Source organism: Ailuropoda melanoleuca, chromosome 1 (assembly GCF_002007445.2).
Source record: "Ailuropoda melanoleuca isolate Jingjing chromosome 1, ASM200744v2, whole genome shotgun sequence".
NCBI classification, from domain to species: domain Eukaryota; kingdom Metazoa; phylum Chordata; class Mammalia; order Carnivora; family Ursidae; genus Ailuropoda; species Ailuropoda melanoleuca.
The window spans coordinates 103,869,784-103,887,980 of record NC_048218.1 but is presented as its reverse complement, the minus strand read 5'-3'; the positions used below and the strand labels follow the sequence as shown (position 1 = coordinate 103,887,980).

The 18,197-nt window shown below is 44.0% G+C and overlaps 1 protein-coding gene across 3 annotated transcripts in view; it reads left to right on the top strand.

The window, feature by feature from the left end:
- The window catches only part of KCNAB1 (potassium voltage-gated channel subfamily A member regulatory beta subunit 1), a 403,750-nt gene that overhangs the window by 270,682 nt on the left and 114,871 nt on the right, over positions 1-18,197 (top strand). For all 3 annotated transcript variants that reach the window (XM_034664047.1, XM_034664054.1, XM_011228956.3), the window contains exon 2: positions 10,801-10,844. In XM_034664047.1, the coding sequence (XP_034519938.1) occupies positions 10,801-10,844 (44 nt within the window). The remainder of the gene's footprint in view (positions 1-10,800; positions 10,845-18,197) is intronic.

Here is an 18,197-nt window from a genome sequence, read left to right as displayed (position 1 = left end):
AGTTACTGCACTCAAATAAGAGGGTGATAAGGAGGATCAAAGAATGGGAGAGAATGTGGAGACAGAAGAGCAGGCGGGAAGCCATCAGGCCTAAGTGTCTGACCTGGTAGTAGTTATGGAGAAGTCAGGATGGAGGTGCTCCGAAATGCGGGGCTGACTGGAAGAAAGAGTAAGGTTAAGACTGAACATAGAAGTAGACCTTGGTCAGTGACTCCCCCTGCAGCCCCAGCTCTCCAGACTGTGGATGCAAATACGAGAGGTCAGGACTTGGCCCTCCCATTGCAACAGGGACCACAGGTTAGCTGGAGGGGGAGACGGAGGGGGAGAAAAGGAAAGTTATAGGTGGGGATAGAATGCATCCTGCCAAGGAGGTTCCTAACCACCAGCCTCCCTCCTGTGACATTAGAAGAAGCAGTCCTGACACCTACACTGGTTGAAAGAAGAGAGAAAGCTCTCAGTATAAAAGTGAAAGCCCTCCCACTCAGGGAGGGCGTGTGAAAGAGGGAACCTACATGAGGTGAAACAAGATACCCAGGACCAGAGCTGGAATTCAAACCTGGGTCTGTGTGATAACAGCTTGCACTTCGAGAGCATTTACCATGTGCCAAGCACTGCCTTAAATGCTTTAATCCTCACATTTAATCCTCACAACAACCCTCTGAGGTAGTTGCTATTATTATCACCGGGAACAGATGGGGCTCGCAGAGATTCCGTAACTTTCCCAAGGTCTCGGCGCTGGGAAGTTGGTAGAGGCACTTCTGCTCTGTGCTGTGCTCCGCCACCGCAAGGGGCCGGCCAGGGTTTCCCAGCCACCCGCAGAGGCAGCGGGAGAGAACAAGCACACGTGCGGATGCATTCTTCCACCAGCGCCAGCAACCCCCACCGAGCCCCCACCGAGAGCAGCCCCGAACACCTACTCGGCACCCAGCACGGCGCCGGGTGCTGGAAGTGACAGATGCATTAGACACAGTCCCTGCCCTCACAGATCGCAGTCTGGAAGCAGAAAGAACCTTGCGCAGAATGAGTGTAGCATGCACTGTGATATATGGCATCACCCTGTAAAAGACGCGAGCACACAGAGAAAACCGGCATTCATTTTCCAGTCCCCTGTCAAGGAAAGTGAAAGGCAAACTCATGCATTGTGGCTGAAAGCATTTACTTTTCATTGAGTGCATATCTCAATATCAACCTGCCCCTCAGTCAGGTTCATGCCTCAGTGACCGTCGCGTTGCTGACTTGGCTTTCTCTTGAGAAAGCCGCAAACGCACCCACAGAAAAGGGAATTGCGAAGATGTGGAGCAAGGGGCTCCTACCTCAGATGATGTTTCGTTTCATTTTGCCTTTGAAAGCTGCATAGCTCAGTACAGTGAAAACAAATCATAGCTCTCCTCACAAAGTGGATGCCAGGAAAAGCTTTACCTTTGCTTCATTTTGTGGAATTTCTTTGAAAATAAATCATGACCACTGGGTGAAGAAAACTTTGAAACCTTTCGATTTTCTCTTCTTAGCTTTGAAAATGGCAAGTATGTGTATGATCTTTTCATAAGAAAATGTGATTATTCTGTCAGGAGGAGAGATGTGATCCCAGACCAGATTTGGAAGGGACAAAGTGTGTTCTCCCCTTTGGGGGCCTGCTTCCTTCATCAAGCTTCCTTCCTCCCCCCAACTCCCTTCTTTCCCCTTCCACCTCTCTCAGATATTTAGTGCTTTATTTCTTAATCATTCGTTCAAATCTCTCCCAAGTGATGCAGGAAAAAGGTTTGAATCTCTTTCACACTAAGGTGTAAATGACTGTCAATGGTTTATAGCTAGGCCTTTTAAACTGGGGCAGCAGAGCACGCCCAGGGGCAGCCAGTAAAGCCATGGGACCGACATGGCACATCTCTGAGACAACAGAGCAGCTTGAAGATGTAGGAAGAAGCATCGTTGTGTATTAAAACAAACACAAATGCATGAAATGGAATATGAAATGGTTGAATGAATGAATCACAGTAAAGTGAATTATTATATAAGAAATATTGTGCTGAGACAAGCCACTTCTTGCTAAGACCCCAGAGCCCCCAGTTGGGCAAATCCTCTCCTCTCCTTCCCCAGCAGATAAACACAGCAGTCCCCACCTCTGCAAGTGGGTGTGTGAGGCCTGGAATGCAAGCCCTGGGAGTCAAGGATTTATATCCAAGCAGAGATAACACAAGCAGTGGGCCTGAATTTGGAAGTAAATCCAGTAAGAGCCTTAGAAATATTTTTAACTTCCTAACATTAAACAAATAAATAGACATACTAAAACATCAAAACTTTCAACAACATTATACACATTTGGGATGGGAGCAGTGGGGTTTGGCATATTTAATTTTGCTTTCACATATTTTTCAGGATCCGGGTTTGAAGGAGATGCTTGCAAACTCACATTACTTTGTGGCAGATGAATGCCCAAAGGCATTTTAAAACAACCTTTATCTTTTATCTGCATCCAAGATTGTTGATGCATAGACCCCTCCAGCAGTCGGGTAAAGCCTACAGACTCCTCAGAAAAAGAGCTTTTAAGTACATAAAATACACAGGATTCTGATTAAATTGAAATACAGTTCAAAATACCTAAAATCCAAATTTGTAGCCTCGTAAAACACGTATTTCTTTACTAATGTATTAAATAACAAGTTCTAAGGGCAGGTTGAATACCACAATTTCTAAGGATGGTGAGTGTAAATGGTGAATGCAAATAATTTTTTGAGCTCTCTGAAGTGACTGTGATGTGACATTAAAATGCCTGTAATTTCTCCTGGAGGCAAAGTCACAGGTAATGTGAGTACGTCTGTGGTTGGTTGCCTACCATCATAATTGCAGGAGATGCTCAGTCTCAATCAGAAGGTAGTGAAAAAGAGAAGTGTATTTTTTCCGCTCCAACTCCATGAACCTCCAAATTATATGCCCCTGAGATAAAGGTTCTAGATTCTTCTGCTTCGAAACTCTGAGTTCCTGATTTCCGGCTACTTGGATGTCTTGGGTCCTTGCGACAGTAAAAGCAGAGTAACTTTTAGTTAAGCAGTAACTAGACCAGGGCGAGCATTTCTCAAGGCCCACCCCACCCCTGCGGAACTTCTAAGCTCGTGTAGCCCTATCTGTACGACCTTCTGTCTCGGCTCCAATTCCCCGCCCCCGGGGGATCCCAGAAGAACCGTTGAAATTCCTCAGATTCACAGGACTTCTCCCAACTGCCTTTGCCAAGCCAGTACCACCTTCTCCTTTGTCTTCCTTATCTATCTTTATTCCCCCCCTTCCCACTTTTCTAAGGATTCTCGCAAAATGACTCAGGATTTGCATGTAATAGATTCCGGATGGTGGCCGAGTCTAAGCAGAAAGACCACGAATAGGTTCCTAAGGGTGGGGAAGCGGGTCTTGCCAGTCACGGAGGTGGCTTTCTACCAGCTTCAGCTCCAGACCCAGAACCCCACCAGAGTCCGTGTTTGAGGCGCCACCGTTTCTAGGAAATAAGGGCAGAAGCAAGTGGCATTTATTGAACACTGACACCTGCTGGGACTGGCGCTGCATCTCTATTTTCTTACTTAATCATCAAAAATAAAAAAGTAGTAGGCTATTAATATCTGCACACATGACTGAGGAAAGAGGCTTAAAAAGGCTGAGTAACCTGCGCAAGGTCACGGGCCCCTAGCAAGCGTCGTTCTGCGCCTCCCGCAGGGGGACCGCCTGCCCGACTCCCAGCCCCAGGGCAACTGAGATGACTGCTGCGGGCTCACAGCAGGCCCCTCCGGGCTGAACAGGGTAGGGCATTCCTCGGTCCTGCAGGGACTGGGTCGCTCTGCAGCCTGCAGCACCGTGGGCCACTCCTGCTGAAACCGGCTCCACCTTTGGCTTTTTTTTTTTTAAAGATTTTATTTAATAATTTATGTGACAGAGAGACAGCCAGCGAGAGAGGGAACACAGCAGGGGAGTGGGAGAGAAAGAAGCAGGCTGGGATCCCAGCGGAGGAGCCCAGGAGCCCGATGTGGGACTCGATCCTAGAACGCCGGGATCACGCCCTGAGCCAAAGGCAGACGCTTAACGACTGCGCCACCCAGGCGCCCCATCCAGCTTTGGCTTCTACACCCACACTTTGCCTTTCTACATCTCTGTCACTCCTTCTGCATCTCCTTTGTCAACGCACTTCCTCTTTGCCACCTAGAATGATGGAGCTTCTCAAGGCTGGGCCTTGGTGCTCTTCTCTGACCACTCTCTTCCTTGGCAGCTGGCTCCAGTTCATAGCATCTATTAACTTCCATATCTAGAACATCCTTTTCCTATTCTGAGCTCTGGCCAACTAGCTTGGCTATGGTGCATATCTCTTTGCCCAAATGCCCAAAGGTGAGTCAAACCCCTCTATTTCTTGAATGACCCTTCTTCAGTGGAAAGCACCCTTCTTCACCTAGCTGCCTGAGTCAGAAATCCAAGAATGGTGCGTTATTTCTCCTTCTCTTTCATCCTCATATTCAATCAAACACCAGGTTCTCTAGATTTTTGGCTGCTAAGAATATCTGGAATCTTCCCCATTCTCCTATCTCTGCCGAATCAGAATTCAAGGTACCATCATTTCTCATCAGGATTAACAAAGTAGCCTCCTAGCTTCTCTTCTTGACTTCCTTTCAACCCATTTCCTCTGTTGAAGTTTTTCAGTGGCTTTCCATGACTCCTTTATACTCTGACCAAAATCTGTAACATAATCTAACCTGTAAGACCCCGTTTGGTCTTCCTCCTGTGACCCCCAATGGCCGCCCGGAGTCACTCTGCACTCTCCCCTTCTACTGCCCTGTCCTTCTTTCAGTTCTTCAATGACCTGCGCTTTCTTCAGCCTCTGAGCATCTGCACATGTGGTTCACTCTGCTTAGAATGCTAATCCCTGTTCTTTAAGTTACTTTCTATTCCTCCTTTGGATCTCAGGTTAAATGCTGCTTCCCTAGAAAAGCTTTTCCTAATCATCCAGAGCAGGTCAGCTTCACCAACACCCCAATTTTATACTGAGGGCACAGTGTTCTTTTATTTAGTCTTACAATCAAATAATTAATTTACTATTTAATATGTTTCCCCTTCTGTTATGTAAGCCTCATGAGAACAGCAACGATCTGCTACTCAGCCCATCCCCACCCCTAACGCAAGGTTTGGTGTATAGTTGAAACTTGTTATGGCACTATTGAACTAATTAATTAATTATAGAGGTCTCTTTTTGTCATACTTTATGGACTTTTCTAGAATCTACAGGTCAGCAGGTGATTTTGTATATTCAGTGAAAATAAGAATCTAGTTGAAATTTACAACTGACAAATGACCTAAACCGTTAAATTAAAGAATCTGATAGAATCCCATTCTACTTGGTTGCTACTTAAATGAAAGTAAGAATGAAACGAGTTTCATTGTGCTGTCAATGCCTGTTATCAAAATGCATGGCTACATCACTTTTGTGCCTGGTGGTTTCCAAATGAGTCATTATTCACTTATCAACAGTGATGAATGGTGCCCTCATAATAAAGTGTTACTACCATTTGTAGTCACCTTCATGGCTGTCAAAATGTATGTTCTTATGCAACCATCCAAACCAGCTGACTGACAGGTGAACATGCTTTCGGCTCTCGATTTTTTAAAGAAGGTTAAATATATGTTTCTTTAAAAAAAAAAATTCCATACCCTATATTTGACTAGCAACTTCCAGGTGAGGCACCACAGAATAGCAGAGTGTGATTTAGAGGGATCAGTAAGACTGTTCCAACAGATGAGACAGCAGGTGACAAAATGACCTGAACACATGAAAGCAGGTCAGGCCGAACTCATGGGCTTTTAGTGATGCCCCTTGTCCCAGGCAATTCTGCTGCTTTCTTGGCCAAATGCAAGGTACATATTCCAGCTAGCTACTCCTCTTTTCTGAGCAGTTTACACCTGTGAATAATGTCTAAGACACACCTATTCAGGAGCAAACAGTTTAAGACAAGACATTTGGGCTGCTGATTTCTGCTTTGAGCGTCCGTGATTTGTAAAGGAACTGCAAGCCTCACAGTGGCTTGTTGGTACTGGGCCTGACGCTCGACTTCAGTTCTCAACATTACTGCCTTAAAATCAAAAGGAGTCTGAGGGATGCTTCACAAAATGACACTAGGAATTCTATTTAATGCCTTTGTCATAGAACTAACCATTGACCTAAAATAAGTTCAGCCATGTATTCACAGAGGGGATGATCCTGTCCACAGGGGAGAGATGCAGCCTTGGTGTTCTCAAGAAACTGTATCCCTTTTCCAGATAATTCTTTACTGAAGCTTTGATTGAAGATTTCGGGTTTCCAGAATTTGACTGACAAACCTAAGAGTCCTGTGCTCCCATATTGATGTCATTCATTTCTAATATTAGCAGCAGAGCAGCCCAGGTTCACCTGGCAAAGAGGAGCTTTTCTTTTGAGTTGAACAGGAGCAGATACTAAAAATGAACACAGTGAGACTTCCTTCTGGCATATCTGATACAGATAAAATAGGTAAACCAGTGCAATGAGACTATTTTGAATCAAAAGGGAGAGGAATTCAATCTAATTAGAAATGTGATGTGCTTACAGAATTTTTTTGTAGCCTCAATTGTGTGAATGCTAAGGAGTTAAGAAACAAAATGGAAGTCTATAAAGTTGTTTTGTTGCACACAGTCATGCAAGATCATGAAGTAGTCATGAAAATTCCATATGTGGGATGGAGAAGGTTCCAGAGCATCTGTTGTAGCCAGCATGATATGCAAACTTGGCCGTTATTTGGTGTTATAACCACACAAACAAGCTTTTGACGATATAGTTTGTACTCACTAGATCAAATATGTCCAGTATTGGGGCTTCTGTTATCTATCTATCTGCCTGTCTGTCTGTTATCCAGCAGAGCTTAAATGGATCAGAATAGCTGGACCATTGCCACCTCTCCATTCAGTGTTGTGTAGACATGGACAGAGGCAGAAGGATGCAGATGAACCGTTGGTAATCACGGAAAGTGTGTTGGAATTCTATGCGCTGAATTGGAGGGAGCTAGTTCTCACCATCTACATCTGCAGAGCGAGAAGCATCATCATGTGTTGAGAGTGGCTTCCACAGTAGGAGTCTCACAGAGACTCACCCCTGCACAAAGTAAAGGCGGTGGACTTGACCAGATATGGCTCATGACAGAAAATGCCTCTCACTTTAAAAACAACCAACTGAGGGGCGCCGGGGTGGCTCAGTCGGTTGAGCATCTGCTTTCAGCTCAGATCATGATCCCAGGGTCCTGGGATTGAGGTCCTCATCAGGCTCTCTGCTCAGTGGGGAGCCTGCTTCTCCCTTTGCCTGCTGCTCCCCCTGCTTGTGCACGCACTCTGTCTCTCTTTCACAAATAAATAAATGAAATCTTTAAAAAACCCAACAACTGAGTTTGGTAACCATTCCCTCTAGAGGGTGAAGATACTTAGAGTTAAAATAAAAATACCAAGGCTCAATGAGGGCTCTATCACCTCTGTATCAATATTTGTGTGTCAGGGAACTTTTCACATAGTGCAAAGTCTTCTAAGGCTTTCATTCCAGAAAAGCTGGCCTGAGTGTTTAAACATCAGGGGCAAGAAAATGGGCCACATTTAGTGGTTGCTACTTTGCAGTTTGTTTTTGCTGACAATTCTCAAGTTTTTCAAGTTTGGTCTTCCAATCCCATAGCAGAGTGATCTTTATCTTCCTGAGTCACTGTCATAAGGAAAATAGGGCAGGTCTCCCCACCTTGCTGCTGGGACATTGCTTGCTAAGTACCCAGCAACATAACCTTGCCCTATTTGAGTTTGCTAGAAAAATGTCTTGCTCTGCATAGTTTTCTGCACACCCCGTTGTTCTCAAAATCATGGAAAGATGAAAATTACGTGAAAATCCTTACTGAGATCTTTTTTCCCCATGACACCCACATAGTGACACAAATACAGGTCTGAAATAGCCCCTTCAATTTTGCCCAGAAATTTCCAGGGGAGGACACACCCCACCACTGTATTGTAATTACATAGTTGCTTTTCTGGGCCCCTCAGAAAAGGTAGAGGACAGACAACTCCCTGGAGGTAGATAAGCATAATGGATTCCCCTCTGTATCCCCATGACCTGCACGCTGCCTGGAACATGGTAGCCTCTCAGTCATCTTTACTGTTGCATCGATATTGAATATCTCTACCTGGAAGACTGTTATTCACATATATATGGTTGACCCTCAAACAACATGAGGGTTAGGGGCACAGACCCCCGTGCATTTGAAAACCCATGTATAACTTTTGGGTTCCCCCAAAACTTACCTACTAATAGCCTATTGTTGATTGGAAGCCTTACTTATAACATAGTCAATGCATATTTTGTATATTATATGCATTACATACTGTATCCTTATAATAAAGCAAGCTAAAGAAAATGTTAAGAAAACCATAAGGAAGAGATATTACATTTAAAATACTATACTGTATTTATTTTGAAAATCCATGTATAGTGGACCCATGCAGTTCAAATCTGTGTTGTTCAAGGGTCAATGGTACTTATTTTTTTTACATTTTGTATTTTTATTTTTTAATATTTATTTTATATTTATATATTTACTTTTTTGTTTTGGTATAGTCTTTTTTTTCTTCTCCCCACTGTATAGCTTTTGTTCTAGATTCCTGTCCTTTAAAATCAGTAGACTTTTAGACTAAAAGAAAAATCTTCAGATTTTATATCCTGTGGTTTTCTGAGAAACTACTAAAAGAATAATTTCGTATGCAAATGATTTTCATTGGAGAAGTCCAGTTATTTTTCTCCTCTTTAGTAGTTCAAAATATTTTTCACACATTCCTTTATGCAATAGTTTCCTTCCAGGTGAACTTAACCCCCTTCAAGTGGGAAAATGTAGCACTAGGTCTGTGAGAGGCGGAGCAGAGTCAGAAAGCACCCAAAATAATTATGCTTTGCATTTGTCTGCTGTGTGACACCTTAGCATACATTATCATGTTCCAGTCCCACAGACGTGATGCTAGATGAATGGCCCAGGCATGAATAGCTCATCTTACTAGTGAAGAAGTTAAATCCCAGAGGAAGGAAGTGATTTCTCCAAGGTTACCTGGCTAATTTCAACAATAGGTCAGAAACCTGCATCTTTCACCTCTTTGCAATGTGATGCACTTTGGACAATGCTGTGAAACTAAATGCGTTGCTTGGATGGCATTTTATAGACAAGAATAATAAACAGAGGGAAGAAACAGATGCAAAAATGAGAGCACTATAGTTACTACCTCTAAAGATGCCAGACTGGAAGCATTGAGAGAGCACCTGGAAGAACTGAGCTGTGAGGCAGTTGGAAAAGTTTGTGCTGTTTTGCTTGGGGTAGAAGCAGGGGGGGAACATTGTGTTCTCATAAGAGCATCTGATCAGAGAGTAAAGATGCACTTTCCTACCATGTTTCAATTACTTAAGCTTCACCTTTTCACATGAGACCCCTACAGAATTCTAGGAGGCCTTCTCTCTCTGAGAATTTGACCTCTTCTCTGACAGCTGTGAGGCAGATGGCAGGAAGATGGGGTGGGTGTCGGTCTCCACAGAATACCTTACAATGTAGACTAGAGCGCCTAGTTCTCTCCCTATTTAGAGAGTGGAAATATATTTCCTCTTCTCGATAAGGTTTCAGGGGTGAAAAGCATGGGATTGATGAGGGAAAAAATAATCATTACAAAAGGACTATCCGACCTTCTTGTGGCAATTTTATGTAGGCTTTTATAAAAAGTAATGTGACAGTCCCCTACTTCTGATGTTTTGACTTAAGGTCTTTTGACTTCGTGATGGTGGGGAAGCCATGTGCATTCAGTAGAAACCATACTTCAAACTTTGAATTTGGTTCTTTTCCCGAGCCAGCAATATATATGTAGGATACTCTCTCATGATGCTGGGCAGGAGACCACGGCTCCCAGGCAGCCCCACCATCTAGAGGATAAACAGCCAATAATGCTTACAACCACTCTAGACCATTCAACCATTCTTCTTTTTTTTTTTTCTTTACTTTCAGTATAGTAGTCAACAAATTACATGAGATATTCAACATCTTATTGTAAAATAGGCTTTGCGTTAGATGATTTTGCCCAATTGTTGGCTAATATAAGTGTTCTGAGCACGTGTAAGGTAGGCTAGGCTAAGCTATGATGTTTGGTGGTTATGTGAATTAAATGCATTTTCAACTTATGATATTTTCAACTTAGGATGGATTTCTCAGGACATAGCCCCACTGTAAGTCAAAGGCTATCTGTCATATAGTTTAAACAGCCTAAAGGATCATTTTGATTTATTCTTTTAATAATCTCCAACCATCCATAATAATATTCTGTTTTACAAGTCAGTTTGTTAGTTACTCGGCCAACAAATATTTATTAAGGATCTACTGTGTGTCAGGCTCTGTGGATGAATAATAAATGAATAAGGAATGATTGGTTGTTGAATAGAATACAGATTTTGCCCCCAAGGAACTTGCATTCTAGAAAAAGAAAGAAAATAAATTTTGAAAACAGATTAGTAAAGATCATTCAGGGCTGGAAAGCTGCATTTCGTGGGGGACATTTTCATCTTGTGCTGAACCTGAGCACATTTCGAGCCTCCCAGCGCCCAAATGGCGACGAAAGACTCTTCCCAAGACCACGAACCCGTACCTGCAGCTCTGCCTCTACCATGACTCTAGTCAAGAGCAAGGTCAAAAGTGAGATATGGTTCTCAGAGTTAAGTGTGTGTAGTTTCACCTGAGAAAGTCATAACCCTATGCTGCTTTATTTTTATTCTAGGAATCTTGGAAAATCAGGACTCAGAGTTTCTTGCTTGGGTCTTGGTAAGTACCAGGGGTATCATGTAGGGGTGGATTGGGAGGTGGGAAACTGGGAAGAACACCAAGGGAGTGATGGGCATCAGATTGAGACCCAGTCTCAGGTGAGGAGGGGCTTCCTGACCAGCACTGGCCCACTTCTCGTTCTGAGCCTTTCCTGCCCAACACAGCCCTCTCCCTCTCTATGCCCAAAGAGCCACTGTGCTCATGATGCCCTATGGGGCCCATCATAAATCCGATATTAAAGCACACCTTAGAGGAAGAAATTTATGTGTTACTCAGGTGTAGCAGATGCAAGGAACCCCATCGTAGGCATTTGGATGCTCACCTCGCCTGTAGCTTCATCTGAATTTTTTTTCTATCCTTATTTTCCCTTTGCCTAATTTTCTCATTTATTTTCCTATACTGTTGTGTATTTTATATACTTTTATAATATACCTTAAATACTCCCAGGGCAAAGTGATACGCACACACACACACACACACACACATAAATTATATAGAAAGAAATATAAATATTTCCTCCTAGAAGATGTAAATATTTAAAGAAGACTAGAGATGGCAATGGTAACAGCATGAGAATGAGTCTGGAAAGGTGAAATCTGAGCATGAGACTTGGGGAGGTGTAAGCCTTCCAGATTTCCCCCAGGTATGGGAAAAAGCAGCCTTGGTGTTTGGGCCCTTTGACACCATGAGCACTATTCCCGTAACCTAAGAGAGTCTAGACCATGATGTTAGCTGAGGTGGTGATGACAAGTGGTCAGATTATGGCTCTGATTTGAAGATAAAGCCTGGCAGGTTCTTTGAATCTGCATGGAATGGAAGGCAAAAGAGAAGAGGCAAAGATGACTGGGGGATTTTTTGCTTAAACAGCAGAAAGGATGGAGTTGCCAGTAAATGAGATGTGGAAGAATGAAGAAGGAGAGATTTAGGAAGGGGGAGATAAGGAGATTGATTTTTGGATGTCTTAAGTTTCAGATACCTGTTAGAGATCCAAGACAAAAAGGTCCAACAGGTAAATGGATATATGAATCTCAACTTTAGAAGAGAGATGTGGGTGAGGTGCATAATGACTTGAAAGTCCTCAACATATAGATGCTGAGTAAGCCACAAAACTGGATGAGAACACTATGGGGGTGAGTACAGATAAAAAATGGGAGCACATGATCTGAGACCTGGGAAGTCCAACATCAGGCAAATCAGGCAAATGAGCAAGAGCCAATAAAGAAAAAAGAAGCAGTGTGCTAGGCAGAGAGGCAGGAGAATGTGGAGCCCTGGAATCCAGGTGAAGAAAATATTTATAGGAGGATGGAGTGACCGACCCTATTAAATGTGTCTTATAGGTCAAGCAAGATGAGGGTCAAAAATTGATTGTGTAGCAACAGGGAGGTCATTGATGACTTTGAAAAGATCATTTTGGGGGGGTAGAGAGCTCATGCATGATTAGAGTGGGTTCAAGAGAGCATATTGGGTTCAAGAGAATAGCTGGTGGCTCCTCTTTTAATGACTATTTCTATAAAAGGACGCAGAGAATGGAGGGACAGCTGAATGGGCAGGCACAGTCAGAGAGGGTACTTTTACACATAGAAGAAATTACAGCATATCTATATGCTGATGAGGAAATCCTTTTGAGAAGGAAAAAAAAATGATGTAGGAAAAGACAGAAAAATACCTAGAATGATTTCTTGAGGACACAAGAAGAGAGTAACATGAAAGCAGGCCAAGTACATGGGCTTTGAGGCTGGTAGGTGAGTTGACTGGGTGATGGTAACTCATAGAAGTTCTTTTCTATTGCTTCTGTGTTCTCAGTGGAAATTAGAAGCAAGGTCATTAGCTGTTAGTGAGGATGGGAAGGAGGTGTTGAAAGCTGGATGAGAAAGAGGATATCCAGGAGAGCAGAAGAGTGAATAGACTGAGGGATGCATCAGAGTGGTCAGACAGCATTATGGATCCGCTTCAGATTCATGCTCATACATTTAAAGTGAGACCATCTCCATGGCTGGGTGTTTTTCCTGCGGCCATGTTCAGCTGTGCAGATGGGGTTCTTCAAGGACATATGATGAAAAAGAGAAGCCAAGGAGCGCCTGGGTGGCTCAGTCGTTAAGCATCTGCCTTCGGCTCAGAGCGTGATACCAGGGCCCTGGGATCAAGCCCCGCATCAGGCTCCCTGCTCCACTGGGGGCCTGCTTCTTCCTCTCCCACTCCCCCTGCTTGTGTTCCCTCTCTCACTGGCTGTCTCTCTCTCTGTCAAATAAACAAATAAAATCTTAAATTAAAAACAATAGAAAAGAAAAAGAGAAGCCAAGAAGCTGAGAGTTTAGGGAAAGGGGTGGTTATAATGGTGGACCTCAGAGTTTAAACTGAGCAGAGAGGTAAATGAAGACTAGAGCCAGGAAAATGATCCATAAGTAAAATGAGGAGGTGGAAGGACAGTGGAAAATGGGTAGGATTGATGAATCATGCAAACAGAGGGACCAAAGGATTATTGGAATAAGAGCAGTAGAGACAGTAAGATTGAAGGATAGAAAGTGGTACTTAGAAAGGGGAATGCTTGAAATTGAGGTTTTGGGCATTTGGTGTTGGGTGGTGTGTCTAAGGTGTGTCCATTGGCAGAGGGTGCCTGAGGTTGTGTTGAAGATGAGATCAGTTGAGAGGTGGAGGTCAAGAAACTGAGAGAGAAAAGTGCTGGGAAGGATTATTTTCAGGGTCACTGAAATCACTAAAAAGTATGACAAAACTAATAGTGAAGGGGTACCTGGGGTGACTCAGTCAGTTAGGTGGCTGACTCTTGATGTCAGCTCAGGTCATGATTTCAGGGTCCTGGGATGGAGCCCACCTCGGGCTCCACACTCAATGGGGAGTCTGCCTCTCCCTCTCCCTCTGCAGTTCTCTTTGTTGTTCACTCACACTCTCTCATATAAATAAATAAAATCCTTAAAAAAAAAAAACAAACTAATATTGAAGAGAGAGACCATGAGCCAGAGCTAACATTTTCAAAGCATGAGAGAGAACAACTAAGGGTGGTTAAGTGACTGTAACTCGTGGGCCTGATGATGTGGGAGTCAGAGCAGTGGGCAGGCACTGGGGATGGGCTGGGAGGAGGATTTCTTGACTCCTATTGAGTGAAAGTGTGGAGACAAGGGAAGGGACAGTAGTGAATGAATCAAAAGTAGTAGCAATGAATGGTGCTGCCTTTCACTATATTTCAAAGATATTGAAGGGTATTGATGCCTGAGTTTTTCTTACTCTCCCGAATGGTAAGATTTGGGAGCTGAAGGTGGTCTTCGTTCACCATAAGTATAAGGGAGTGTGACCTTTGCTTAATTTATGGCTCTGATCTTGTTACCATTGACTTATATTTGAGAGACGCTGGGGGTTCATTATCAGAGATAGTCTGACCTTCGTTTTTTTGAGAATGTGCTTTATGGTAAACGATTATTCACTATTTATTATTGAAAGAAAGTACCTATAAATTTAAATTAGGAAATAGAGTAGGGACACCTGGGTGGTGCAGTTGGTTAAGTGTCTACCTCTTGGTTTCAGCTCAGGTCGTGATCTTGGGGTTGTGAGATTGAGCCCTGATTGGACTCTGCACTCAGCACACAGTCCACTTGAGATATTCTCTCCCTCTGCCCCTCATTCGTGCTCTCTTTTTCTCTCTAAAATAAATAAATCTTTAAAAATTGTTTAAAGAAATAGAGTAATTTAAGAAAATATAAATTAAGAAATACAGTGAAAAATCATAGACCAATTAACTCATAGTATCTATGGCAGAAAATAATTTAGTCAAAAGTACGTAGAAAACTCAAGGAAAAGCCCTAAAAGCTATAAAAAAATTCAGGTGTCTGTTAAGTCCCACATGTAAGTGAGTCTCCAGAGAGAGGACTGCAGTTTTTTAAAAACCCAGTGTGTGTGTGGGCGCGTGCACACATGCGTGCGTGCTGTAGGTATTTTGGTGAACTTTGAAACAAAACTTTGATTCAGGGGTAACAAGTCCTGATTTGAACTTCACATTTTTCTGAGAGCCTGAACACCTGTGATAAGACATTGTGTGAAAAATAGGAGGAAACAAGAAGTTCATGGGCTTGACTGACTTCATTCAAAAGAGGTAACAAAGCTTGGTTGAATAAGCATTTTTTGAGAACTTTCTGAGCTGCCTCTGTAAGTCAGAGGAGATGAAAAGCATCATAGGAAGGAATAACGCACAAGCCTTAGGTAATCTGTGCAGACCCCAGCTATCAAATCCAGGTGGAGCCAGGTTTACTTCTTTGGGCTTAGGACGTCAGCTCAGTTATAGCCCATGTTCAACAAAGGCTTTGGAAATTAAGTATTAAATGTACTAAGTAGGGCACCTGTGTGGCTCAGTGGGTTAAGCATCTGCCTTTGGCTCAGGTTGTGATGTCGGGGTCCTGGGATCGAGCAGCAGGGACCCTGCTTCTCCCTCTCTCTCAGCCCCTAACCCTGCTTGTGCTCTCTCTCTCAAATAAATAAATAAAATATTTAAAATATAAAACAAATGTACCAAGTAATCACACCATTTCAGATGTCTTTTACTGAAATACTCGAAAAGTCATAGTTAAAGCTAACAATCCAACTTTCTGCTCTACCGAAGGACAGACTGGGAACTTCTTGCCCTGACAATCTTCCTTTCGGGAAACTAAAAGCATTTGTAAATGGGAACAGAAAGGTGAAATAACTTGAGGATACACTGAAGATACCTCTGAAGGGACATGGGACCAACTAGCAAAAGTTGGGGAGCGGGGGGGATTAGTGGCCAAACCCACCTATGGGTTGCTGTGGCCGGCCTGGCTTGTAAATACACTGACCACTGCTATCAAGCCCTAAAGTCAAAGAAACTTATGCGAAAAAAGAATCCACCAAAGAGTGACTGAAAATCATCTACTGGGATGTCGGATCATCTTCTAAGACAGAAAGAGTAGTGTTTATTCATTCATTCATTTGTTTGTTCATTCATTCATTCTCAGCAAACATTTGGGAAGCTAGGCCTTTTGCTGGTTACAGGGGATACCAAGATGAAAGCAGCAAGGATTCTGCTCTCAAATTGTTCACAGGGTAGTGGGCGTTCGGCATGTGGGAACAGACACTGCCCTTAGCACCTCCCATAGTGGAGAATACAAGATGAACCAAGCGTGAGGACAGTCTCCTGAAGAACTTGGGACAACTTCACAGGGAACGTGCTGCTTGATTTGAGACTCGAAGTCATCAGATGGAGAGAGAGGGTGAGGGGTTCCAGACAGGGAGCGACGTGAGCCTGGGAGGCTGCAGGGAGTAGGAGGTACTTGGGGAAACTCGAGGGTGTGGGTAGAATATTGTGAATGCAAGGTGTCCCGGCACCGCCAGGAATGCGCCTGGAAGAAAAGCCAGGCCTGCTCATGAGAGCCCTTGTTTGCCTTGCTAAGGCATTTAGCTTGTACCTTCTAGGTCTCTGGTGTTCCTCCAAGTCCTGAGGTCCCCGGGTCCAAAGGGAGCGCTCAGGAGTTAAGCACAGACAGGGCTTACCCACCTCACGGCACCCTCTTCCTTCCATCACCACAGCTCCTATCAAGGGAGCTCCACTTTTTCTAAACATAAATGGAAATATAAAATTTTTAATACATTTAAAAATTTGGATGTACACTTTTAAAATAAATTTATATTTTTAATATAAATGCATTTTTAGTATCATATGTCATAAATGACTATCTTTCAGAGCAGTTTTAGGTTCGCTGTGAAACTAAGGAGGAAGGATAGATCGTTCCCTAACACCCTCCCCCCCACAGCTTCCCCCAGATTTCAATACGTGGATCAGGAGCAGGACATCATCAAATGCAGCAGACTTGTTTCTGACAGCTCTATGAAGGCTAGATGGAGGGAAAAGGTCGAGACCGGAGACAGGGAGCTGCATTAGGAAGCAGGCAGTGAGGAGATAGTGCATGAGGCATTAAGGATCTACAGGAAGGAGGTGATTATCTGGGAGGAGGAACAAACGGGACTTGGCAACCTAGGGATACAGAATGAGCAGAGGAGGGTGCCTAGGTTCCTGGATGGGGCATCAGTGGGGGACGAGCTAAAATCTCAGAAGGAAGAAATGCAGGGGGACCAGTGAAAGGAAGGAGGGCTCAAAGAAGCAGGAGCGTTTTGGGGGTGATGACCATGGAGCCCATCAACTTCTGGCTTCAGAGATCTGGCAGGCATGGGGAGCGCTGGAGAGAGCTCTTGGCTGGAAATAGAGACCTAGGAACTTCTAGCAACAGCAAACCCATGCTTACCATTGAGGTCACCTGAAGACTGAGCTACTTGGGCAGGTATTAGGGCACCTGGCTGGTAGAGCGTGCCAGGCTGTATGCTCCCTGAGAGCAGAGACCAACTTTTTTTTCTACACACCTATTGTACTTTTAGCAGAACACAGTATCTGGCAAGTAGTAGGCACTCAATAATATTTATTGAATGAATGACAGGCTAGGTGGATCAATGGCTAAGGAATGGCAAAAACCACATGGAGTCCTAGTGAAGACCCAGGTGAAGTTAGAAATCATGAATAGCTGGGGTCCAGCCAGCCTAGTTCTTTGTTTTTTTTCCCCAGCTTCATATCAATGCAGACACAGTGAAGGCCAAGTGGAGGTGGGAGGTGGGAAGTGGGAAGTGGGGAGAGGACACAGAAACAGGTCCAATATCACCGAATGTCTCCAGAGTGGGTTAGGGACCAGGGGGTCTACTGCATCCACCATGAGGCGGAGTCCAGGCTGGGGTGGGGCTCGGGGCCAGATCCGCAGGGCTCTCCCTCCTGCAGTTAGGAGGGCTATTTGCCCACACTGAGTTACCCTGCAAGGTCTCACATTAGCAGCAGGACGCCTGCCTGATTCGTGCCATGGGAGGTGACACACCACAGTGGGCAGCCGCTCCTACAGGTGTTTGAAAGAGGCTGACTTTACCCTGCCCTGTTCACTCTGGGAGGGACATGCTTCCCTCCAGATAAGATGTTTGCAACAAGAAAGGTATGTACGTGATGATTAATTTTCCTTGTCCACTTGACTTGGGCCACAGGGTACTTGGATATTTAGTCAAACATTATTCTGGGAGTGTCCTGAGGGTGCTTTGGGATGGGATTAACATTTGAATTGGTAGACACGGTAAAGCTGAGTGTTCTCGCTAATGTGGGTGAGTGGTCCTCATTCAGTCAGTTGAAGGCTAGACTAGGATAAAAAGGCTGACCCTCTCGGATTAAGACGGAAGTCCTTCTGCCTGACTGCTTGGAGCTGGGACATCAGACTCTTTTGACTTTTAGATTTGAATGGAAATACCCTTTTTTCTCTGCTCTCAAGTCTTCTGACTTTTGGAGTACAACTTAAACCGTGGGCT